At 44.1% G+C, this 25,054-nt stretch overlaps 2 protein-coding genes across 5 annotated transcripts in view; one reads left to right on the top strand and one right to left on the bottom strand.

Moving 5' to 3' along the window:
• The window catches only part of LOC124009600 (G protein-activated inward rectifier potassium channel 3-like), a 12,564-nt gene extending 10,712 nt beyond the window's left edge, over positions 1 to 1,852 (bottom strand). For 2 of the 4 annotated variants that reach the window (XM_046321538.1, XM_046321539.1), the window contains exon 1: positions 1,314 to 1,852. The gene's annotated coding sequence lies outside the window, so the exon portion shown is untranslated. The remainder of the gene's footprint in view (positions 1 to 1,313) is intronic. The other 2 variants (XM_046321537.1, XM_046321540.1) reach the window with 1 other exon arrangement.
• A 454-nt stretch (positions 1,853 to 2,306) lies between these two features.
• LOC124009601 (eukaryotic translation initiation factor 3 subunit F-like) lies at positions 2,307 to 4,774 on the top strand. The gene is made up of 8 exons (XM_046321542.1): positions 2,307 to 2,466; positions 2,821 to 2,891; positions 3,013 to 3,092; positions 3,274 to 3,411; positions 3,675 to 3,766; positions 3,907 to 4,043; positions 4,239 to 4,352; positions 4,607 to 4,774. The coding sequence occupies exons 1-8, from the start codon at positions 2,355 to 2,357 to the stop codon at positions 4,682 to 4,684; spliced, it is 822 nt and encodes a 273-aa protein (XP_046177498.1). The 5' UTR covers positions 2,307 to 2,354; the 3' UTR covers positions 4,685 to 4,774.
• Positions 4,775 to 25,054: the final 20,280 nt, after the last annotated feature.

Below are 25,054 nucleotides of genomic sequence, written 5' to 3'. Positions count from 1 at the left end.
ACCTCTCTCTCTGTCCTGACTCAATACCCACCTCTCTCTCTGTCCTGACTCAATACCCATCTCTCCATCTGTCCTGACTCAATACCCATCTCTCTCTGTCCTGACTCAATACCCATGTCTCCATCTGTCCTGACTCAATACCCATGTCTCCATCTGTCCTGACTCAATACCCATGTCTCCATCTGTCCTGACTCAATACCCATCTCTCTCTCTGTCCTGACTCAATACCCATGTCTCTTTCTGTCCTGACTCAATACCCATGTCTCCATCTGTCCTGACTCAATACCCATCTCTCTCTCTGTCCTGACTCAATACCCATGTCTCCATCTGTCCTGACTCAATACCCATCTCTCTCTCTGTCCTGACTCAATACCCATCTCTCTCTCTGTCCTGACTCAATACCCATCTCTCCATCTGTCCTGACTCAATACCCATGTCTCCATCTGTCCTGACTCAATACCCATGACTCCATCTGTCCTGACTCAATACCCATGTCTCCATCTGTCCTGACTCAATACCCATGTCTCCATCTGTCCTGACTCAATACCCATCTCTGTATCTGTCCTTGACTCAACTTTCTCTGCACAAACCCTCCTATTACATTCAGTACAGTCTAATCTATATTAATGGAACAGGTCAGATGTTACAGAGAGGAATGAGTGAAGCCCTGATCTATGTCCCAAATGGCACCATGTTTCCTATGTAGTGCACTACTTTTTGACTAGGGGCCCATAGGGCTCTGGTCAAAAGTAATGAAGGGACTAGGGTGCCATTTGAGAGTCAGAGCTCAATAATTCCACTGACAAGGACAGATTGGTAATTTCTCCTGTCTGACTGTGGGGGATGGGGAAAGTGAATTTGGTCCGAGAAAGAGTCACATATTGCCAAGACAAAACCATATGCTGTACATACAGCCTTAAGAATAAGGTCATTAGATTGGTCATGCATAGCCTGTGTCTGTCTGTTATGGGAGCACAATAAATGACAGGAAGGAGGCTATTGTTTATCAGAAAACGTGCAATGTCACTTTTAACGTATTCTGTAATATAAGAACACAAAACAGCTATAAGACAGGTTCCATTCTAATAATGTACACAATCACCGTGTTAGTATAAAATGGAGCCCCGTTTCCTCCAGTGATATAAAACACTACCTGGATAGAATATTCGGTAACTAAACGCGTGGGGTGATGGAATAGCCTATAGCCTACGGTGTTGACTATTCAACAATGACGCATTAAACATTTCTTAATGTATTCGATTAGAAAATACACATTTATCAATCATAAAGAAAACAACAGTGATTTATCCTACCTGTAGTGGGGTTTCATCTGGTAATTGCCTTATCCTATTAAAACAATATCCCGTCCCCTTATTTATTTATTTATTTATTTATTTATAAAGGATCTTACAGATGAGTGGATGGTCCAAGAGCGAGCCTCGGAGATCTTCCGCTCAGTTTCGATCATCCGACAATTTTTTAAATGTTTATAATCGGCTCTGCTGATGAGGAGGGTGTTCGAGGCAGCATCAGTCCTCTACTCTCTCAACAGGAAACAAAGGCAACCCCAACCAAACGACTCTGCTTTTTAGGTGTCTGTAATCCTCAATTAACAGCGTGCCCACAAATAGCATATTCTTATATTTTCCAAGTTTGTCTTCAAAGAGTTTAAAATGGTGGCAGTTCGTCCGTACAGACCATTGGGTATAGACAGTGAAGCCAGCAGCGATCCGCATCAGATAAAATTGTATGAATTACCGGCAGCTGCGCAGGTGTTAGAACATGGGAGCGACAGTCGAGGAGGATGCTGTCATCACCATCATTCATAAACCATCACCCAGATTCATGATCACGATAAGCATTAGATATTTAAACCATTGTGATGTTTTGTCAACTGTTTTACACTGATGGTAATGTCTGGACATTTTAGATGCGGATGATGTGAGGAGGCATTTACAACCCGAGGTTGCTATAGAGCTCATTTTATGATCCAGTTGACATATTCTTCAATAGGCTTGAAGAAGGTCGTAATGATATTCGGTCTGTGGAGGATGACGTTTTGAAAATAAATGAATTCATATCCATGTGAAACAACCAGTTTCTGAACAACCAAATAGCTTAACAGCATTTCAATTATAGTATTTAATACTGTTTTCCAGAAAAAAATGGTCTTCTGATGCATTCAATGGTTAATCATATCTAGTCTATTATGTTTTATGATAAGGGTTTAATTGTGTATTATTAGGTCGCCTCTGTGTGCAATACCCCTTCCAATGCAGCAGGTGACGCACCTTGTCTGTATTTGTCACACGCCGATAAAGCGACCGGAAGCGTAAAATTGTTCCTTTTTCAAGATGTCGGTGTATGGCCCCGTGGTGAAAATTCACCCTGTCGTTCTCGCCTCCATCGGCGATTCTTACGAACGAAGAAATGAGGGAGCGAGTCGTGTGATCGGAACCTTGCTTGGTAATTTAACTATAAACTTACTTTAGCTCTAATGAAAATGGATTAGACGCGCAGGGAGGCGGAACAGCCTGTCGCAGCGAGCTAGCTACGGCTAACTTAGCTTGCATCACTTTGCTGATGCATTGCCAGGCTCCCACATCCTCTTGATCCAAAAAATATACCAAAGCTCCTCTGATTATAAAGATTTGACAAAGTATTAAACGTTTTTAGCTTGCCGAGATTACCGTGGAATGTTAATATTGTTGAAACTTTGCTTGCTAGCGAGTAACAGGTTCCATATAATAGTTACATTTGTCCCTGTATCATCGGCACAAAACGAGTATCGCAACTTCATGCATTCCTTGTCTTCCTCAGGTACCATTGACAAGCACTCTGTGGAGGTCACCAACTGTTTCTCCGTCCCCCACAATGAGTCTGAAGATGAGGTGATGAGAAGTGTCACTGATACAACTATATACTATCTAGCTATTGCTGTAGTGTATAAATTAGGAAAAGCTTGCACATGTAGTCCTAGAAGTGAAACTGGTGTCTTTGTGATGGTGACAGGTTGCTGTGGACATGGAGTTTGCCAAGAACATGTACGATCTTCATAAGAGGGTGTCACCCAGCGAGGTCATTGTTGGATGGTGAGTAGGCTTATATTCTTCCCTAGTCCCATTATAAAAATTATTTTCATCCACACTGATACTAACAATTATTGACAACTTATTCAATTAACTAGAAAAATAAAAAGTACATTTGTTCAAAGTAAATCTGTTTGCCTGTGTCAGAACACTGCTCTAAAGCCAAACCATTCTCCTTCAACAGGTATGCCACAGGCTTTGAGATCACTGAGCACTCTGTGTTGATCCATGAATACTACAGCCGAGAGGCCACGAACCCCATTCACCTCACCATGGACACCGCCCTGCAGAGTGGCAAGATGAACATCCGTGCCTACGTCAGGTCTGTGACTTCCCTCACTTTAACCAGTCTCTCTTCTTCTGTCTCAGTACTTTAGTTGGTCCACTGAAAAGCTATTGTTGACTCCATCCCAAGCAGAGTTGCTTCAATTCCCTGTGACTTCCTGATCTCATCTTTCAGTTGTTTTGTTATGTTTGCATTTGCTGTTTCGTTACTTTGGCATTCCTTTAAGCACTTTGGCATTCCTTATGATAGTTTAAATAAATTCATATCATTTTTTCCCATTGCTTCGGTTGCCATGACAGTGCCCAGATGGGTGTGCCGGGAAAGACTGTCGGTGTGATGTTCACTCCCCTGAGTGTGAAATACAAGTATTACGACACAGAGAGGATAGGAGGTCAGAACCTTCATTCTTCTTTCCTTGTTTTCTGTCCCATTTGTTCCTGGTTTGGACACGGTTTTATTTGTTGTGTCATGTCTTCTTGTTGGGGTGTGGAAATCCTTCATAAAATTAATCAAATATTTTGTATATTCTAGTTGATCTTCTCCAGAGGACGAGAGATGCTCCTAACACCACCAATGGGCTGACCTCTGACCTCTGCCAGGTGGGCGGGGCAGCAGGCCGCGTTCAGGACATGCTGGCCACGGTACTGACCTACATTGAGGATGTGTTGGTGAGTAGCCTACACACACACAGCCTATATTATGGCTGCATCACATATTACATTATGGAGACGTTCCGTTATGTCAACCTTTTTACCGTCTGCAACTCATCGGAAAGAAGCTGATTTTAGTTGAGTTACGACTTAATTAGTGTTTCTGCGTCTCTGTGGCCATAACCTAAGCTCTTCTTTCTGTATGTTTGTCAGTCCGGTAAGCAGATGGCAGATAACAGTGTGGGTCGGTACCTGATGGACCTGGTCAACAAGGTTCCTAAGATCACAGCAGAGGACTTTGAGACCATGCTCAACTCCAACATCAACGTACGTTTTTATGTCTCTTGGATTTGGGCCTGTATTTATCAAGTGCTGGTTTAGGATCAGTTTTGCCGTTCTTTTTTTTTTATTACATTACAATTACATGGTCGGGTATCTGATCCTAGATCAGCACTCCTACTCTGAGACGCTTGATACATACGTCTCCTCATCTGTGGAATTGATTCAGTTGAACAGCCATAATAAATATGTCCCTTGCACTCATGACATTTGTGTGAACGTATCCTGTTTCTCTTTCACAGGACCTGTTGATGGTGACCTATCTATCTAATCTGACTCAAGCACAGATCGCCCTGAATGAGAAGATTGTGGTACTCTGAGCATTGAGGGATCAGGATGGTTTAGTTCTTAATAAAGAGTGATGGATTCAAAAATAGTTGTTATGGCTCAAATAAAGGTGATATACAGTACAGTGTGTCATTTCAATGTTTGCTTGCTACAACTGAAGGGATGTTTTCTAGCTAAAAATAATTTATTTGCAGATTCCACAATGTGTTCCTGAATGGGACAATGCATGCCTAGTAACATCATTTATATTTCTGGAAAAGCAGTTTGAATATAAATTAAAGCTCAGAGTTTGTTTGTGTGAGTACTATCCCGCTGTTGGTGGTTCCAGAAGTAATCGAAACGGGCCTCGTATTTAGGAACCTGTGTTTTCTGCAATCATGGGACATAAATGTTTTATCCTGCATTTTAATCCTCATTCAGAAATGAGAATTGGACCAAGACTATGCAAAACACAGGGCCCGACTCATACAGTATGATGACAATGCAGATTAGTTACCCGTCCCTAGGATGAAATCCCTATTTGGTCCACAGGGTGGCACTAAAGAGCTCAGGTCTTGCCTGGCACAGTTTTATTTCTTATTTTATTTTACCTTTAACTAGGCAAGTCAGTTAAGAACAAATTCTTATTTTCAATGACGGCCTAGGAACAGTGGATTAACTGCCTGTTCAGCGGCAGAAAGACAAATTTGTACCTTGTCAGCTCGGGAGTTTGAACTTGCAACCTTCCGGGTTACTAGTCCAACGCTCTAACCACTAGGCTACCCTGCTGCCCCAGTGAGGGGTCTCCTAGGCAACAGGGGTCATAGAGGGTAGGGACTGGGAGAAGATCAAAGGTCCAATGAATTCTGATGACCATGGGGTCAAAGAGAGGTTGTGTATAACCCAAGACCCATATGGACCCTGATCAAATGTAGGGAATATGGTGCCATTTGACAGCATACTCTACATCTAATAGTCATCTTTCGTATCCTCTTTCTGGGCGGAGTCAACAGTTACAGTTGAAGTCGGAAGTTTACATACACCTTAGCCAAGTACATTTAAACTACATTTTTCACCATTCCTGACATTTAATCCTAGTAAAAATGCCCTGTCTTAGGTCAGTTGGGATCACCACTTTATTTTAAGAATGTGAAATGTCAGAATAATAGTAGAGTGATTTATTTCAGCTTTTCTTTCATCACATTCCCAGTGGGTCAGAGTTTACATACACCCAATTAGTATTTGATAGCATTGCATTTAAATTGGTTAACTTGGGTCAAATGTTTTGGGTAGCCTTCCACAAGAATGTTGGCCCATTCCTCCTGACAGAGCTGGTGTGACTGAGTCTTTTTTTTAGGCCTCCTTGCTCTCACACGCTTTTTCAGTTCTGCCCACAACTGTTCCATAGGATTGAGGTCAGGGCTTTGTGATGGCCACTCCAATACCTTGACTTTGTTGTCCTTAAGCCATTTTGCTACAACTTTGGAAGTATGCTTGGGGTCATTGTCCATTTGGAAGAACCATTTGCGACCAAGTTTTAACTTCCTGACTGATGTCTTGAGATGTTTCAATATATCCACAATTTTCCTCCTCACAATGCCATCTATTTTGTGAAGTGCACCAGTCCCTCCTGCAGCAAAGCACCCCCATAATATGATGCTGCCACCCCCGTGATTCATGTTTAGGATGGTGTTCTTCAGCTTGCAAGCCTCCCCCTTTTTCCTCCAAATATAACGATGGTCATTATGGCCAAACAGTTCTAGTTTTGTTTCATCAGAACAGAGGACATTTCTCCAAAAAGTACGATCTTTGTCCCCATGTGCAGTTGCAAACCTTAGACTGGCTTTTTTATGGCGGTTTTGGAACAGTGGCTTCATCCTTGCTGAGCAGCCTTTCAGGTAATGTCGATATAAGACTCGTTTTACTGTGGATATAGATACTTTTGTAACTGTTTCCTCCAGTGTCTTCACAAGGTCCTTTGCTGTTCTGGGATTGATTTGCACTTTTCGCACCAAAGTACATTCATCTCTAGAATGCAGAATGCTTCTCCTTCCTGAGTGGTATAATGGCTGCGTGGTCCCATGGTGTTTATCTTGCATACTATTGTTTGTACAGATGAATGTGGCTCCTTCAGGCATTTGGAAATTGCTCCCAAGGTTGAACCAGACTTGTGGAGGTCTACAATTTTTTTTCTGAGGTCTTGGCTGATTTCTTTTGATTTTCCCTCGATGTCAAGCAGAGCCACTGAGTTTGAAGTTCTCAAATTATGTCAATTGGCCTATCAGAAGTATCTAAAGCCATGACATACTTTTCTGGAATTTTCCAAGCTGTTGAAAGGCACAGTCAACATAGTGTATGTTAACGTCTGACCCACTGGAATTGTGATACAGTGAAATATAAATCGAAATAATCTGTCTGTAAACAATTGTTGGAAAAATTACATGTGTCATGCACAAAGTAGATGTCCTAACTGACTTGCCACAACTATAGTTTGTTAACAAGCAACTTGTGGAGTGGTTGAGAAACGAGTTTAAATTAATACAACCTATGTGTATGTAAACTTCCAACTTCAACTGTATGTACATCATATTTATCAACAGACCCTCCTTTCTGGTTTAATGTGGCTCACTTGGTAGAACATGGGATTTGTTGTGGGTTCAATTCCAACAGTCGCCCTGGATAAGAGCGTCTACTAAATGATCTAAAATATAAATACGATTTCTTCCTACGACTGAGACACTTAAATGAAACCTAATTCATGCATCCATTCATTTCTTTGAAAATTGATTTAAAAAAAAGTTGAATGAAATACACAAAGTTCTCCCTTTTCCCCTTATCTTAAATAGAGCTACAGTATTGAGGGGTGACAGAGTACATGGACCAAGCGTTGACATTCTCATCCGATGAGTGGGATTAAGGTAGCTGTGTTGCAAAGAGACTTCTCTAATTCTAACATACTGCCCAACAAACTAGTTCGAGACTAATAGTATATTGCATGCAAAACCCGCTATTACAGCATTATGATCTGAGGTACTGGGCTTTGTCTGTGTCCAAAACAGCAGCCTATGCACCGCTGCTGACCAGAGCCCTATGTACTATAGGGAATAGGGTGCCATTTGGGACCTATGTATCCTTGGAGAGAGAGAGAGAAGCTGGGAGGGGATAGAGGATCAGGGAAGTCAGCAGCAGTAGACTGGTGTAGCCGTAGTTAGTTATGGTCAGTAAGTAACCAATGCAAAACAACAACAACTTCTGCATTTCTCCATGGAAACTGCCTTGTCCCTGTGTGGAGCCCTGAAAGGGTACTGGTCTAACACAAGAACACAATGGTCATGTGTCTTCATACAGCTTTAAACTCCTCATTAGTTTGGTCCTAGTGAACATATCTGTGGCCCAAATGGTAACCTATTCTCTATATAGTGCACTACTTTAGATAAGAGCCCTATGGGTTGTGTTAATGAGCCTGGAGCATGTAAAGCCTCCTTTGAGAGAACACTACTATAGTTCTAAAGTCTTACCTACAGTATCTCTGGGTCTTTGCAATACGTGTGATGATCGACAATAAGCATCCATATTCACGCACTGCATTTCGTCTTGCCGCTCTTTAGGTTATGCCACAATACAAAAGATCTCTCAGCCCAATTTGGTTCAGATAATTAAAGTGTTGGTAGTTTATAGTGTTTTCCCATTGTATGCTTCACAGTTGAACCATGCGTGATTCACAAGCACTAATTCTAGTTTTTAATGAGAGGCCATTATGTGTAAACCCTGCCAAGCTAAAATTATAGGCGCAATGGAAATGTATGCTTTTTTTTCGTGGAATGAAGTCATGAATTTGTGACTCTGCGAGATTGTCGCTGTCGTTCCCTTTGCTTTGTTTTAGTTGTGCCAGTTGACATGAACATAAATACATCTCTTCTGGGGATTGGGATGAATTCATGTTTGTTGTCACAGACTTGTCAACCCCTATTACTGGGGTGTCCCAAATGGCACCATATTAAATACGTACTGCACTCCTTTTGACCACGGCCCATAGGGCTCTGGTCAAAAGTAGACAATGGTATTGTAAATGGGTTGCCATTTGGGACACAGGTACTATCTGGCCTCCCATTGGCTTATCTCCAAGGAATGCCAGTGAGTCACAACATTCCAACTGGGAACAGAACATTGGCCTGCTGGTTTGTTTGTTGGAGAACTGTACAGTCCTCCAGATGGAATACTATTGTGTGTGTGGGACATTTTTCACCCCAGCGCTCAGTCTTTGATTAACTATGTCCTGACAATTAGGTCTTATGCACATATATTACTGTGTTATAGTTCCACGAGAGCCATATATTGAATATATTGTAAATATACTGTATGGCTCTGGTTCCATCTATATGCTACCAGACAGTGGATGTAGGTTGTTCTTCACAAGTATTCACAACATTCCCAAAAGACACAGTTATTCTGTCTTCACATTATATAGTTAGTTTCTCCATGAGGTCAGGAACTGTAGTGTACATTATATATAGACTTATATATAGACATATAGAGTTGTTTATACTGTATTATTGACTGTATGTTTGTTTTACTCCATGTGTTGTTGTATGTGTCGAACTGCTTTGCTTTATCTTGACCAGGTCGCAATTGTAAATGAGAACTTGTTCTCAACTTGCCTACCTGGTTAAATAAAGGTGAAATTAATTAATTAAATAAATAAAAACATTATTCTGCCTGGGACATTTCTCCACATTTCTAGCAGCGAGGATTCATTTGAGAAGGATTTGACACGGTCCCAAATGGCACCCTATTTGTTATTCAGTACACTACTTTGGACCAGGGTCCATACGGCTCTGGTCAAAAGTAGTGCACTATGTAGGTAAAAATGTTATGGTACTTAATTGGATAGTTTCTCTCATTTTACAGTCTGTCAAGGGTCTTGAAGTGTCCAGCAGCAAGATGAACCATAAGGCTCGACCTCAAGTCGTTGTGGCAAAACCCAAAACAGCCATCCCTATTTCTTTAGTGTTTTTATATCTTCTAGATCTATGATGAGAAAGCATATGTTTTTATGGCATATTTAACTTTGAGGGCCCACACTGGTTAGTTCAATTCAGATGACAGTGTTAGAGAATGTGGATGCATCTCAAATGGTGCCTTATTCCCTTTATAGTGCACTTCTTTTCACCAGAGCTCTATGGACCTTTGTCAAGTGTAGTACACTATATAGGGATTAGGGGGCCATTAGGGCTGCATCCTGTGTCTCCAGTATGATCCAACTTCCCTCTGTTCTGAAATAGGCCCAACATGGCTTCAGTAAGGGTTGGGGTCAGATAGGCCCAACATGGCTTCAGTAAGGGTTGGGGTTAGACAGGCCCAACATGGCTTCAGTAAGGGTTGGGGTCAGACAGGCCCAACATGGCTTCAGTTAGGGTTGGGGTTAGACAGGTCCAACATGGCTTCAGTAAGGGTTGGGGTCAGACAGGCCCAACATGGCTTCAGTTAGGGTTGGGGTTAGATAGGCCCAACATGGCTTCAGTAAGGGTTGGGGTCAGACAGGCCCAACATGGCTTCAGTTAGGGTTGGGGTCAGACAGGCCCAAAATGGCTTCAGTTGGGGTTGGGGTCAGACAGGCCTAACAAGGCTTCAGTTAGGGTTGGGGTCAGACAGGCCCAACATGGCTTCAGTTAGGGTTGGGGTCAGACAGGCCCAACATGGCTTCAGTTAGGGTTGGGGTCAGACAGGCCCAACATGGCTTCAGTTAGGGTTGGGGTCAGATCGGCCCAACATGGCTTCAGTTAGGGTCAGACAGGCCCAACATGGCTTCAGTTAGGGGAAGACCACCCATGGACTGCCAGACAGACACGGGTAAAAATGATGATACACTAGCAATTTTTTTAGACAATATCGCTGACAATGGAGATATGAAATTAAAATTAAATTTCCTCATTTATTTCCTCATCTCTTACTGCTTGTTGCTGCCTGTTAACTAGAATTTGTTACGTAGGTCGTCGGAATGAGACCAAAGCGCAGCGTGGAAAGTGTACATCTTCTTCATTTAAAATGAAGACCAAAAAACAACCAAAGATAAACGAACATAAAGTTCTGCAGGGCTCTACAGCTACTGTGCAGAAACAACATCCAACAAACTCAGGTGGAAAACAGGCTGCCAAAGTATGATTCCCAATCAGAGACAACGATAGACAGCTGCCTCTGATTGGGAACCATACCCGGCCAACAAAGAAATAGAAAACTAGAATGCCCACCCAAATCACACCCTGACCTAACCAAATAGAGAATTTTTTAAATGTCACAATTCTAAGATAGGAAGCATCATCCAGCTAGCCAGCTAGTTTAACATACAACAAAACAACAATCTAAAACAAAAAACTAAAGGTAAAACCTACATGGCTAGTTGGCAAGTGAATTAGCCTGTTTGTCCCATTGACTTAGCACGGGTTTTGGTTGGCATGCTGATTGATTAGCATGCACCCCAGCGTTAATATATTTTTGTCATTTAGAAATGACAAACTGAACACTGTATGTATAAATGTAACCTATCAAAGCAGGCGTGATCAAATATTGTAGTGCAGAAACATTTGAGACATGAATAGACAACATTTCACTCCAAAAACAGGAGTGGAATTTCTCTCTCTTCAGCTAAAAAACATCTACCACGTTTTCCAAAAATATTTTAGAACCGCAGACTGATCACATTCCCAACATCTGTGTTTGGAGGATTATTAAAAATTGGCCACTAAGTGGCACTGCCGATAACCAAATCAAATCAAATCAAATCAAATTTTATTTGTCACATACACATGGTTAGCAGATGTTAATGCGAGTGTAGCGAAATGCTTGTGCTTCTAGTTCCGACAATGCAGTGATAACCAACAAGTAATCTAACTAACAATTCCAAAACTACTGTCTTATACACAGTGTAAGGGGATAAGGAATATGTACATAAGGATATATGAATGAGTGATGGTACAGAGCAGCATACAGTAGATGGTATCGAGTACAGTATATACATATGAGATGAGTGTGTAGACAAAGTAAACAAAGTGGCATAGTTAAAGTGGCTAGTGATACATGTGTTACATAAGGATGCAGTCGATGTTGTAGAGTACAGTATATACATATGCATATGAGATGAATAATGTAGGGTAAGTAACATTATATAAGGTAGCATTGTTTAAAGTGGCTAGTGATATATTTACATCATTTCCCATCAATTCCCATTATTAAAATGGCTGGAGTTGGGTCAGTGTCAATGACAGTGTGTTGGCAGCAGCCACTCAATGTTAGTGGTGGCTATTTAACAGTCTGATGGCCTTGAGATAGAAGCTGTTTTTCAGTCTCTCGGGCCCAGCTTTGATGCACCTGTACTGACCTCGCCTTCTGGATGATAGCGGGGTGAACAGGCAGTGGTTCGGGTGGTTGATGTCCTTGATGATCTTTATGGCCTTCCTGTAACAACGGGTGGTGTAGGTGTCCTGGAGGGCAGGTAGTTTGCCCCCGGTGATGCGTTGTGCAGTCCTCACTACCCTCTGGAGAGCCTTACGGTTGAGGGCGGAGCAGTTGCCGTACCAGGCGGTGATACAGCCCGCCAGGATGCTCTCGATTGTGCATCTGTAGAAGTTTGTGAGTGTTTTTGGTGACAAGCCGAATTTCTTCAGCCTCCTGAGGTTGAATAGGCGCTGCTGCGCCTTCTTCCCGACGCTGTCAGTGTGAGTGGACCAATTCAGTTTGTCTGTGATGTGTATGCCGAGGAACTTAAAACTAGCTACCCTCTCCACTACTGTTCCATCGATGTGGATAGGGGGGTGTTCCCTCTGCTGTTTCCTGAAGTCCACAATCATCTCCTTAGTTTTGTTGACGTTGAGTGTGAGGTTATTTTCCTGACACCACACTCCAAGGGCCCTCACCTCCTCCCTGTAGGCCGTCTCGTCGTTGTTGGTAATCAAGCCTACCACTGTTGTGTCGTCCGCAAACTTGATGATTGAGTTGGAGGCGTGCGTGGCCACGCAGTCGTGGGTGAACAGGGAGTACAGGAGAGGGCTCAGAACGCACCCTTGTGGGGCCCCCGTGTTGAGGATCAGCGGGGAGGAGATGTTGTTGCCTACCCTCACCACCTGGGGGCGGCCCGTCAGGAAGTCCAGTACCCAGTTGCACAGGGCGGGGTCGAGACCCAGGGTCTCGAGCTTGATGACGAGCTTGGAGGGTACTATGGTGTTGAATGCCGAGCTGTAGTCGATGAACAGCATTCTCACATAGGTAAACCCTCTCTACAGTAAGATAAGAGACTACTAGACCCTCTCTACAGTAAGAGCCTACTAGACCCTCTCTACAGTAAGAGACTATCAGACCCTCTCTACAGTAAGAGAAGACTAATAGACCCTCTCTACAGTAAGAGAAGAGACTACCAGACCCTCTCTAAAGTAGGAGAAGAGACTACCAGACCCTCTCTAAAGTAGGAGAAGAGACTACCAGACCCTCTCTAAAGTAGGAGAAGAGACTACCAGACCCTCTCCAAAGTAGGAGAAGAGACTACCAGACCCTCTCTACAGTAAGAGAAGAGACTACTAGACCCTCTCTACAGTAAGAGAAGAGGCTACTAGACAATCTATACATTAAGAGAAGAGACGAAGAGACCCTCTATACATTAAGACAAGAGACTAATAGACCCTCTCTACAGTAAAGAATAGACTACTAGACCCTCTCTACAGTAAGAGAAGAGACTACTAGACCCTCTCTACAGTAAGAGTATAGAATAGACTACTAGACCCTCTCTAAAATATATTAATAGACTACCAGACCCTCTCTAAAGTAAGAGAAGAGACTACCAGATCCTCTCCCCAGTAAGAGAAGAGACTACCAGACCCTGTCAACAGAAATAGAAGACTACTAGATCCTCTCTACGGTAAGAGAATAGACTACTAGACCCTATCTGCAGTAAGAGAAGAGACCACCAGACCCTCTCTACAGTAGAAGAGACTACCAGACCCTCTCAACAGAAATAGAAGACTACTAGACCCTATCTGAAGTAAGAGAAGAGACTAGACCCTCTCTAGAGTAAGAGAAGAGACTACTAGACCTTCTCTACAGTAGGAGAAGAGACTACTAGACCCTCTCTACAGTAAGAGAAGAGACTACTAGACCCTCTCTACAGTAGGAGAATAGACTACTAGACCCTATCTGCAGTAAGTGAAGAGACGACTAGACCCTCTCTACATTAAGAGAAGATACTAATAGACCCTCTCTACAGTAAGAGAAGAGACTACTAGACCCTCTCTAGAGTAAGAGAAGAGACCACCAGACCCTCTCTACAGTAGGAGAATAGACTACTAGAGCCTCTCTACAGTAAGAGAAGAGACCACCAGACCCTCTCTACAGTAGGAGAAGAGACGAATAGACCCTCTCTACATTAAGACAAGAGATTAATAGACCCTCTCTACAGTAAAGAATAGACTACTGGACCCTCTCTACAGTAAGATAAGAGACTACTAGACACTCTCTACAGTAAGATAAGAGACTACTAGACCCTCTCTACAGTAAGAAAAGAGACTACTAGACCCTCTCTACAGTAAGAGAAGAGACTACCAGACCCTCTCTACAGTAGGAGAAGAGACTACTAGACAATCTATACATTAAGAGAAGAGACGAATAGACCCTCTCTACATTAAGACAAGAGACTAATAGACCCTCTCTACAGTAAAGAATATACTACTGGACCCTGTCTACAGTAAGAGAAGAGACTACTAGACCCTCTCTACAGTAAGAGTATAGAATAGACTACTAGACCCTCTCTACAGTAAGAGTAGAGAAGAGACTACTAGACTACTAGACCCTCTCTACAGTAAGAGAAGAGACTACCAGACCCTCTCTACAGTAGAAGAGACAACTAGACCCTCTCTACAGTAAGAGAAGAGACTACTAGATCCTCTCAACAGTAAGAGAAGAGACTAATAGACAATCTATACATTAAGACCCCTCTCTACATTAAGACAAGAGATTAATAGACCCTCTCTACAGTAAAGAATAGACTACTGGACCCTCTCTACAGTAAGATAAGAGACTACTAGACACTCTCTAAGTAAGAGAAGAGACTACTAGATCCTCTCAACAGTAAGAGAAGAGACTAATAGACAATCTATACATTAAGAGAAGAGACGAATAGACCCTCTCTACATTAAGACAAGAGATTAATAGACCCTCTCTACAGTAAAGAATAGACTACTGGACCCTCTCTACAGTAAGATAAGAGACTACTAGACACTCTCTACAGTAAGATAAGAGACTACTAGACCCTCTCTACAGTAAGAAAAGAGACTAATAGACAATCTATACATTAAGAGAAGAGACGAATAGACCCTCTCTACATTAAGACAAGAGATTAATAGACCCTCTCTACAGTAAAGAATAGACTACTGGACCCTCTCTACAGTAAGATAAGAGACTACTAGACACTCTCTACAGTAAGATAAGAGACTACTAGACCCTCTCTACAGTAAGAAAAGAGACTACTAGACCCTCTCTACAGTAAGAGAAGAGACTACTAGACCCTCTCTACAGTAAGATAAGAGACTACTAGACCCTCTCTACAGTAAGAAAAGAGACTACTAGACCCTCTCTACAGTAAGAGAAGAGACTACTAGACCCTCTCTACAGTAAGAGAAGAGACTACCAGACCCTCTCTACAGTAAGAGAAGAGACTACTAGACCCTCTCTACAGTAAGAGAAGATACTACTAGACCCTCTCTACAGTAAGAGAAGAGAAGAGACTACTAGACCCTCTCTACAGTAAGAGAAGAGAAGAGACTACCAGACCCTCTCTACAGTAAGAGAAGAGAAGAGACTACCAGACCCTCTCTACAGTAAGAGAAGAGACTACTAGACCCTCTCTACAGTAAGAGAAGAGAAGAGACTACCAGACCCTCTCTACAGTAAGAGAAGAGACTACCAGACCCTCTCTACAGTAAGAGAAGAGACTACTAGACAATCTATACATTAAGAGAAGAGACGAATAGACCCTCTCTACATTAAGACAAGAGACTAATAGACCCTCTCTACAGTAAAGAATATACTACTGGACCCTGTCTACAGTAAGAGAAGAGACTACTAGACCCTCTCTACAGTAAGAGTATAGAATAGACTACTAGACCCTCTCTACAGTAAGAGTAGAGAAGAGACTACTAGACCCTCTCTACAGTAAGAGAAGAGACTACTAGACCCTCTCTACAGTAAGAGAAGAGACTACCAGACCCTCTCTACAGTAGAAGAGACAACTAGACCCTCTCTACAGTAAGAGACTACCATACCCTCTCTCCAGTAAGAGAAGAGACTACTAGATCCTCTCAACAGTAAGAGAAGAGACTACCAGACCCTCTCTACAGTAAGAGACTACTAAACCAAATCAAATCAAATCAAATCAAATCAAATGTTATTTGTCACATACACATGGTTAGCAGATGTTAATGCGAGTGTAGCGAAATGCTTGTGCTTCTAGTTCCGACAATGCAGTGATAACCAACAAGTAATCTAACTAACAATTCCAAAACTACTGTCTTATACACAGTGTAAGGGGATAAGGAACATGTACATAAGGATATATGAATGAGTGATGGTACAGAGCAGCATACAGTAGATGGTATCGAGTACAGTATATACATATGAGATGAGTGTGTAGACAAAGTAAACAAAGTGGCATAGTTAAAGTGGCTAGTGATACATGTGTTACATAAGGATGCAGTCGATGATGTAGAGTACAGTATATACATATGCATATGAGATGAATAATGTAGGGTAAGTAACATTATATAAGGTAGCATTGTTTAAAGTGGCTAGTGATATATTTACATCATTTCCCATCCATTCCCATTATTAAAATGGCTGGAGTTGGGTCAGTGTCAATGACAGTGTGTTGGCAGCAGCCACTCAGTGTTAGTGGTGGCTGTTTAACAGTCTGATGGCCTTGAGATAGAAGCTGTTTTTCAGTCTCTCGGTCCCAGCTTTGATGCACCTGTACTGACCTCGCCTTCTGGATGATAGCGGGGTGAACAGGCAGTGGTTCGGGTGGTTGATGTCCTTGATGATCTTTATGGCCTTCCTGTAACAACGGGTGGTGTAGGTGTCCTGGAGGGCAGGTAGTTTGCCCCCGGTGATGCGTTGTGCAGTCCTCACTACCCTCTGGAGAGCCTTACGGTTGAGGGCGGAGCAGTTGCCGTACCAGGCGGTGATACAGCCCGCCAGGATGCTCTCGATTGTGCATCTGTAGAAGTTTGTGAGTGCTTTTGGTGACAAGCCGAATTTCTTCAGCCTCCTGAGATTGAATAGGCGCTGCTGCGCCTTCTTCACGACGCTGTCAGTGTGAGTGGACCAATTCAGTTTGTCTGTGATGTGTATGCCGAGGAACTTAAAACTAGCTACCCTCTCCACTACTGTTCCATCGATGTGGATAGGGGGGTGTTCCCTCTGCTGTTTCCTGAAGTCCACAATCATCTCCTTAGTTTTGTTGACGTTGAGTGTGAGGTTATTTTCCTGACATCACACTCCGAGGGCCCTCACCTCCTCCCTGTAGGCCGTCTCGTCGTTGTTGGTAATCAAGCCTACCACTGTTGTGTCGTCCGCAAACTTGATGATTGAGTTGGAGGCGTGCGTGGCCACGCAGTCGTGGGTGAACAGGGAGTACAGGAGAGGGCTCAGAACGCACCCTTGTGGGGCCCCCGTGTTGAGGATCAGCGGGGAGGAGATGTTGTTGCCTACCCTCACCACCTGGGGGCGGCCCGTCAGGAAGTCCAGTACCCAGTTGCACAGGGCGGGGTCGAGACCCAGGGTCTCGAGCTTGATGACGAGCTTGGAGGGTACTATGGTGTTGAATGCCGAGCTGTAGTCGATGAACAGCATTCTCACATAGGTAAACCCTCTCTACAGTAAGATAAGAGACTACTAGACCCTCTCTACAGTAAGAGCCTACTAGACCCTCTCTACAGTAAGAGACTACCAGACCCTCTCTAAAGTAAGAGAAGAGACTATCAGACCCTCTCTACATTAAGAGAAGACTACTAGACCCTCTCTACAGTAAGAGAAGAGACTACTAGACCCTCTCTACAGTAAGAGAAGAGGCTACTAGACAATCTATACATTAAGACAAGAGACTAATAGACCCTCTCTACAGTAGGAGAAGAGACTATCAGACCCTCTCTACATTAAGAGAAGACTACTAGACCCTCTCTAAAGTAGGAGAAGAGACTACCAGACCCTCTCTAAAGTAGGAGAAGAGACTACTAGACCCTCTCTAAAGTAGGAGAAGAGACTACTAGACCCTCTCTAAAGTAGGAGAAGAGACTATCAGACCCTCTCTACATTAAGAGAAGACTACTAGACCCTCTCTAAAGTAGGAGAAGAGACTACCAGACCCTCTCTACATTAAGAGAAGACTACTAGACCCTCTCTAAAGTAGGAGAAGAGACTATCAGACCCTCTCTACATTAAGAGAAGACTACTAGACCCTCTCTACAGTAAGAGAAGAGACTACTAGACCCTCTCTACAGTAAGAGAAGAGGCTACTAGACAATCTATACATTAAGAGAAGAGACGAAGAGACCCTCTATACATTAAGACAAGAGACTAATAGACCCTCTCTACAGTAAGGAATAGACTACTAGACCCTCTCTACAGTAAGAGAAGAGACTACTAGACCCTCTCTACAGTAAGAGTATAGAATAGACTACTAGACCCTCTCTAAAATATATTAATAGACTACCAGACCCTCTCTAAAGTAAGAGAAGAGACTACCAGACCCTGTCAACAGAAATAGAAGACTACTAGATCCTCTCTACAGTAAGAGAATAGACTACTAGACCCTCTCTACAGTAAGTGAAGAGACGACTAGACCCTCTCTACATTAAGAGAAGATACTAATAGACCCTCTCTACAGTAAGAGAAGAGACTACTAGACCCTCTCTAGAGTAAGAGAAGAGACCACCAGACCCTCTCTACAGTAGGAGAATAGACTACTAGAGCCTCTCTACAGTAAGAGAAGATAAGAGGCTTCCAGACCCTCTCTACAGTAAGAGAAGAGACTAATAGACAATCTATACATTAAGACAAGAGATTAATAGACCCTCTCTACAGTAAAGAATAGACTACTGGACCCTCTCTACAGTAAGATAAGAGACTACTAGACACTCTCTACAGTAAGATAAGAGACTACTAGACCCTCTCTACAGTAAGATAAGAGACTACTAGACCCTCTCTACAGTAGGAGAAGATACTACTAGACCCTCTCTACAGTAAGAGAAGAGAAGAGACTACCAGACCCTCTCTACAGTAAGAGAAGAGACTACCAGACCCTCTCTACAGTAAGAGAAGAGACTACTAGACAATCTATACATTAAGAGAAGAGACGAATAGACCCTCTCTACAGTAAAGAATATACTACTGGACCCTGTCTACAGTAAGAGAAGAGACTACTAGACCCTCTCTACAGTAAGAGTATAGAATAGACTACTAGACCCTCTCTACAGTAAGAGTAGAGAAGAGACTACTAGACCCTCTCTACAGTAAGATAAGAGACTACTAGACCCTCTCTACAGTAAGATAAGAGACTACTAGACCCTCTACATTAGAAGAGACTACCAGACCCTGTCAACAGAAATAGAAGACTACTAGACCCTCTCTACAGTAAGAGAAGAGACTACTAGACCCTCTCTACAGTAAAAGAAGAGACTACTAGACCCTCTCTACAGTAAGAGAATAGACTACCAGACCCTCTCTACAGTAAAGAATAGACTACTGGACCCTCTCTACAGTAAGATAAGAGACTACTAGACCCCCTCTACAGTAAGAGTATAGAATATACTACAAGACCCTCTCTACAGTAAGAGTAGAGAAGAGACTACTAGACCCTCTCTACAGTAAGAGAAGAGACTACTAGACCCTCTCTACAGTAGAAGAGACTACCAGACCCTCTCAACAGAAATAGAAGACTACTAGACCCTATCTGAAGTAAGAGAAGAGACTAGACCCTCTCTAGAGTAAGAGAAGAGACTACTAGACCTTCTCTACAGTAGGAGAAGAGACTACTAGACCCTCTCTACAGTAAGAGAAGAGACTACTAGACCCTCTCTACAGTAGGAGAAGAGACTACTAGACCCTATCTGCAGTAAGAGAAGAGACTACTAGACCCTATCTGCAGTAAGAGAAGAGACGACTAGACCCTCTCTAGAGTAAGAGAAGAGACTACTAGACCTTCTCTACAGTAGGAGAAGAGACTACAATACCCTCTCTAGAGTAAGAGAAGAGACTACTAGACAGGGCTCCGGGCAGCCGAGCGGAAATGGAGGAAAACTCGCCTCCCTGCGGACCTGGCATCCTTTCACTCCCTCCTCTCTACATTTTCCTCCTCTGTCTCTGCTGCTAAAGCCACTTTCTACCACGCTAAATTCCAAGCATCTGCCTCTAACCCTAGGAAGCTCTTTGCCACCTTCTCCTCCCTCCTGAATCCTCCTCCCCCTCCCCCCCCTCCTCCCTCTCTGCAGATGACTTCGTCAACCATTTTGAAAAGAAGGTCGACGACATCCGATCCTCGTTTGCTAAGTCAAACGACACCGCTGGTTCTGCTCACACTGCCCTACCCTGTGCTCTGACCTCTTTCTCCCCTCTCTCTCCAGATGAAATCTCGCGTCTTGTGACGGCCGGCCGCCCAACAACCTGCCCGCTTAACCCTATCCCCTCCTCTCTTCTCCAGACCATTTCCGGAGACCTTCTCCCTTACCTCACCTCGCTCATCAACTCATCCCTGACCGTTGGCTACGTCCCTTCCGTCTTCAAGAGAGCGAGAGTTGCACCCCTTCTGAAAAAACCTACACTCGATCCCTCCGATGTCAACAATTACAGACCAGTATCCCTTCTTTCTTTTCTCTCCAAAACTCTTGAACGTGCCGTCCTTGGCCAGCTCTCCCGCTATCTCTCTCTGAATGACCTTCTTGATCCAAATCAGTCAGGTTTCAAGACTAGTCATTCAACTGAGACTGCTCTCCTCTGTATCACGGAGGCGCTCCGCACTGCTAAAGCTAACTCTCTCTCCTCTGCTCTCATCCTTCTAGATCTATCGGCTGCCTTCGATACTGTGAACCATCAGATCCTCCTCTCCACCCTCTCCGAGTTGGGCATCTCCGGCGCGGCCCACGCTTGGATTGCGTCCTACCTGACAGGCCGTTCCTACCAGGTGGCGTGGCGAGAATCTGTCTCCTCACCACGCGCTCTCACCACTGGTGTCCCCCAGGGCTCTGTTCTTGGCCCTCTCCTATTCTCGCTATACACCAAGTCACTTGGCTCTGTCATAACCTCACATGGTCTCTCCTATCATTGCTATGCAGACGACACACAATTAATCTTCTCCTTTCCCCCTTCTGATGACCAGGTGGCGAATCGCATCTCTGCATGTCTGGCAGACATATCAGTGTGGATGACGGATCACCACCTCAAGCTGAACCTCGGCAAGACGGAGCTGCTCTTCCTCCCGGGGAAGGACTGCCCGTTCCATGATCTCGCCATCACGGTTGACAACTCCATTGTGTCCTCCTCCCAGAGCGCCAAGAACCTTGGCGTGATCCTGGACAACACCCTGTCGTTCTCAACCAACATCAAGGCGGTGGCCCGTTCCTGTAGGTTCATGCTCTACAACATCCGCAGAGTACGACCCTGCCTCACACAGGAAGCGGCGCAGGTCCTAATCCAGGCACTTGTCATCTCCCGTCTGGATTACTGCAACTCGCTGTTGGCTGGGCTCCCTGCCTGTGCCATTAAACCCCTTCAACTCATCCAGAACGCCGCAGCCCGTCTGGTGTTCAACCTTCCCAAGTTCTCTCACGTCACCCCGCTCCTCCGTTCTCTCCACTGGCTTCCAGTTGAAGCTCGCATCCGCTACAAGACCATGGTGCTTGCCTACGGAGCTGTGAGGGGAACGGCACCTCAGTACCTCCAGGCTCTGATCAGGCCCTACACCCAAACAAGGGCACTGCGTTCATCCACCTCTGGCCTGCTCGCCTCCCTACCACTGAGGAAGTACAGCTCCCGCTCAGCCCAGTCAAAACTGTTCGCTGCTCTGGCCCCCCAATGGTGGAACAAACTCCCTCACGACGCCAGGACAGCGGAGTCAATCACCACCTTCCGGAGACACCTGAAACCCCACCTCTTTAAGGAATACCTAGGATAGGATAAGTAATCCCTCTCACCCCCCCCTTTAAGATTTAGATGCACTATTGTAAAGTGACTGTTCCACTGGATGTCATAAGGTGAATGCACCAATTTGTAAGTCGCTCTGGATAAGAGCGTCTGCCAAATGACTTAAATGTAAAATGTAAACTAGACCCTATCTGCAGTAAGAGAAGAGACTACTAGACCCTATCTGCAGTAAGAGAAGAGACGACTAGACCCTCTCTAGAGTAAGAGAAGAGACTACTAGACCCTCTCTACAGTAGGAGAAGAGACTACTAGACCCTCTCTATAGTAAGAGAAGAGACTACTGGACCCTCTCTACAGTAGGAGAAGAGACTACTAGACCCTCTCCAGAGTAAGAGAAGAGACTACTAGACCCTCTCCAGAGTAAGAGAAGAGACTACCAGACCCTCTCCACAGTAAGAGAAGAGGCTACTAGACAATCTATACATTAAGGGAAGAGACGAATAGACCCTCTCTACATTAAGACAAGAGACTAATAGACCCTCTCTACAGTAAATAATAGACTACTGGACCCTCTCTACAGTAAGAGAAGAGACTACCAGACCCTCTCTTCAGTAAGAGTATAGAATAGACTACTAGACCCTCTCTACAGTAAGAGAAGAGAAGAGACTACTAGATCCTCTCTACAGTAAGAGAAGAGACTACCAGACCCTCTCTACAGTAAGAGAAGATACTACTAGACCCTCTCTACAGCAGGAGAAGAGACTACTAGACCCTCTCTAAAGTATATTAATAGACTACTAGACCCTCCTCCCAGTAATAGAAGATACTACTAGACCACCTCTACAGTTGGAGAAGAGACGACTACATCCTCTCTAGAGTAAGAGAAGAGACTACTAGACCTTCTCTACAGTAGGAGAAGAGACTACTAGACCCTCTCTACAGTAAGAGAAGAGACTACTAGACCCTCTCTATAGTAAGAGAAGAGACTATCAGACCCTCTCTACAGTAGGAGAGGAGACTACTAGACCCTCTCTACAGTAGGAGAAGAGACTACTAGACCCTCTCTACAGTAAGAGAAGAGAAGAGACTACCAGACCCTCTCTACAGTGAGAGAAGAGACTACCAGACCCTCTCTACAGTAAGAGGAGAGACTACTAGACAATCTATACATTAAGAGAAGAGACGAAAAGACCCTCTCTACATTAAGACAAGAGACTAATAGACCCTCTCTACAGTAAGAGTATAGAATAGACTACTAGACCCTCTCTACAGTAAGAGTATAGAAGAGACTACTAGACCCTCTCTACAGTAAGATAAGATACCACTAGACCCTCTCTACAGCAGGAGAAGAGACTACTAGACCCTCTCTAAAGTATATTAATAGACTACTGGACCCTCTCTACAGTATATTAATAGACTACCAGACCCTCTCTACAGTAAGAGAAGAGACTACCAGACCCTCTCTACAGTTGGAGAAGAGACTACTAGACAATCTATACATTAAGAGAAGAGACGAATAGACCCTCTCTACAGTAAGAGAAGAGACTACCAGACCCTCTCTACAGAAATAGAAGACTACTAGACAATCTATACATTAAGAGAAGAGACGAAAAGACCCTCTCTACATTAAGACAAGAGACTAATAGACCCTCTCTACAGTAAGAGTATAGAATAGACTACTAGACCCTCTCTACAGTAAGAGTAGAGAAGAGACTACTAGACCCTCTCTACAGTAAGATAAGATACCACTAGACCCTCTCTACAGCAGGAGAAGAGACTACTAGACCCTCTCTAAAGTATATTAATAGACTACTGGACCCTCTCTACAGTATATTAATAGACTACCAGACCCTCTCTACAGTAAGAGAAGAGACTACCAGACCCTCTCTACAGTTGGAGAAGAGACTACCAGACCCTGTCAACAGAAATAGAAGACTACTAGACCCTCTCTACAGTAAGAGAAAAGACTACCAGACCCTCTCTACAGTAAGAGAAGAGACTACCAGACCCTCTCTACAGTAAGAGAAGAGACTACTAGACCCTCTCTACAGTAAGAGAAGAGACTACTAGACCCTCTCTACAGTAAGAGAAGAGACTACCAGACCCTCTCTACAGTAAGAGAAGAGACTACTAGACCCTCTCTACAGTAAGAGAAGAGACTACCAGACCCTCTCTACAGTAGGAGAAGAGACAATTAGACTATATCTGCAGTAAGCGAAGAGACTAAAAGACCCTCTCTACAGTATATTAATAGACCACTGGACCCTCTCTACAGTATATTAATAGACTACGGGGCCCTCTCTACAGTATATTAATAGACTACTAGACCCTCTCTACATTAAGAGAAGAGAAGAGACTATTAGACACTCTCTACAGTAGGATAAGAGACAATTAGACTATATCTGCAGTAAGCGAAGAGACTAAAAGACCCTCTCTACAGTAGGAGAATAGACTACTAGACCATATCTACAGAAAGAGAAGCGACTACTAGACTATATCTACAGTAAGAGAAGAGACTACTAGACCCTCTCTACAGTAAGAGAAGAGACTACTAGATCCTCTCTAGAGTACAGTACAGTTTCCCACAGAGCATGCAGCACAGCAGCACAGCAGCATGTAGCACAGCAGCACAGCAGCATGTAGCACAGCAGCACAGCAGCACAGCAGCATGCAGCACAGCAGCACAGCAGCATGCAGCACAGCAGCACAGCAGCATGTAGCACAGCAGCACAGCAGCACAGCAGCACAGCAGCATGCAGCACAGCAGCATGTAGCACAGCAGCACAGCAGCACAGCAGCACAGCAGCATGCAGCATGCAGCATGCAGCACAGCAGCCTGCAGCACAGCAGCACAGCAGCACAGCAGCATGTAGCACAGCAGCACAGCAGCACAGCAGAATGTAGCACAGCAGCACAGCAGCACAGCAGCATGTAGCACAGCAGCACAGCAGAATGTAGCACAGCAGCACAGCAGCACAGCAGCATGTAGCACAGCAGCATGCAGCACAGCAGAACAGCAGAATGTAGCACAGCAACACAGCAGCACAGCAGCATGTAGCACAGCAGCACAGCAGCACAGCAGCATGTAGCACAGCAGCACAGCAGCACAGCAGCATGTAGCACAGCAGCACAGCAGAATGTAGCACAGCAGCACAGCAGCACAGCAGCACAGCAGCATGTAGCACAGCAGCACAGCAGCACAGTAGCACAGCAGCATGCAGCACAGCAGCACAGCAGAATGTAGCACAGCA

The sequence above is a fragment of the Oncorhynchus gorbuscha genome, linkage group LG22, assembly GCF_021184085.1.
Source record: "Oncorhynchus gorbuscha isolate QuinsamMale2020 ecotype Even-year linkage group LG22, OgorEven_v1.0, whole genome shotgun sequence".
Taxonomy (NCBI): domain Eukaryota; kingdom Metazoa; phylum Chordata; class Actinopteri; order Salmoniformes; family Salmonidae; genus Oncorhynchus; species Oncorhynchus gorbuscha.
Note: the sequence above shows the minus strand (reverse complement) of the source record. Positions and strands in the feature narration are given on the sequence as shown.

Excerpts from the sequence above, each read along its gene's own strand:
- LOC124009601 (XM_046321542.1), top strand. The coding sequence starts at position 2,355 with ATGTCGGTGTATGGCCCCGTGGTGAAAATTCACCCTGTCGTTCTCGCC. Across the intron at positions 3,412-3,674 it reads AACATCCGTGCCTACGTCAG|TGCCCAGATGGGTGTGCCGG; the intron begins GTCTGTGACTTC and ends TTGCCATGACAG. Across the intron at positions 4,353-4,606 it reads TGCTCAACTCCAACATCAAC|GACCTGTTGATGGTGACCTA; the intron begins GTACGTTTTTAT and ends TCTCTTTCACAG.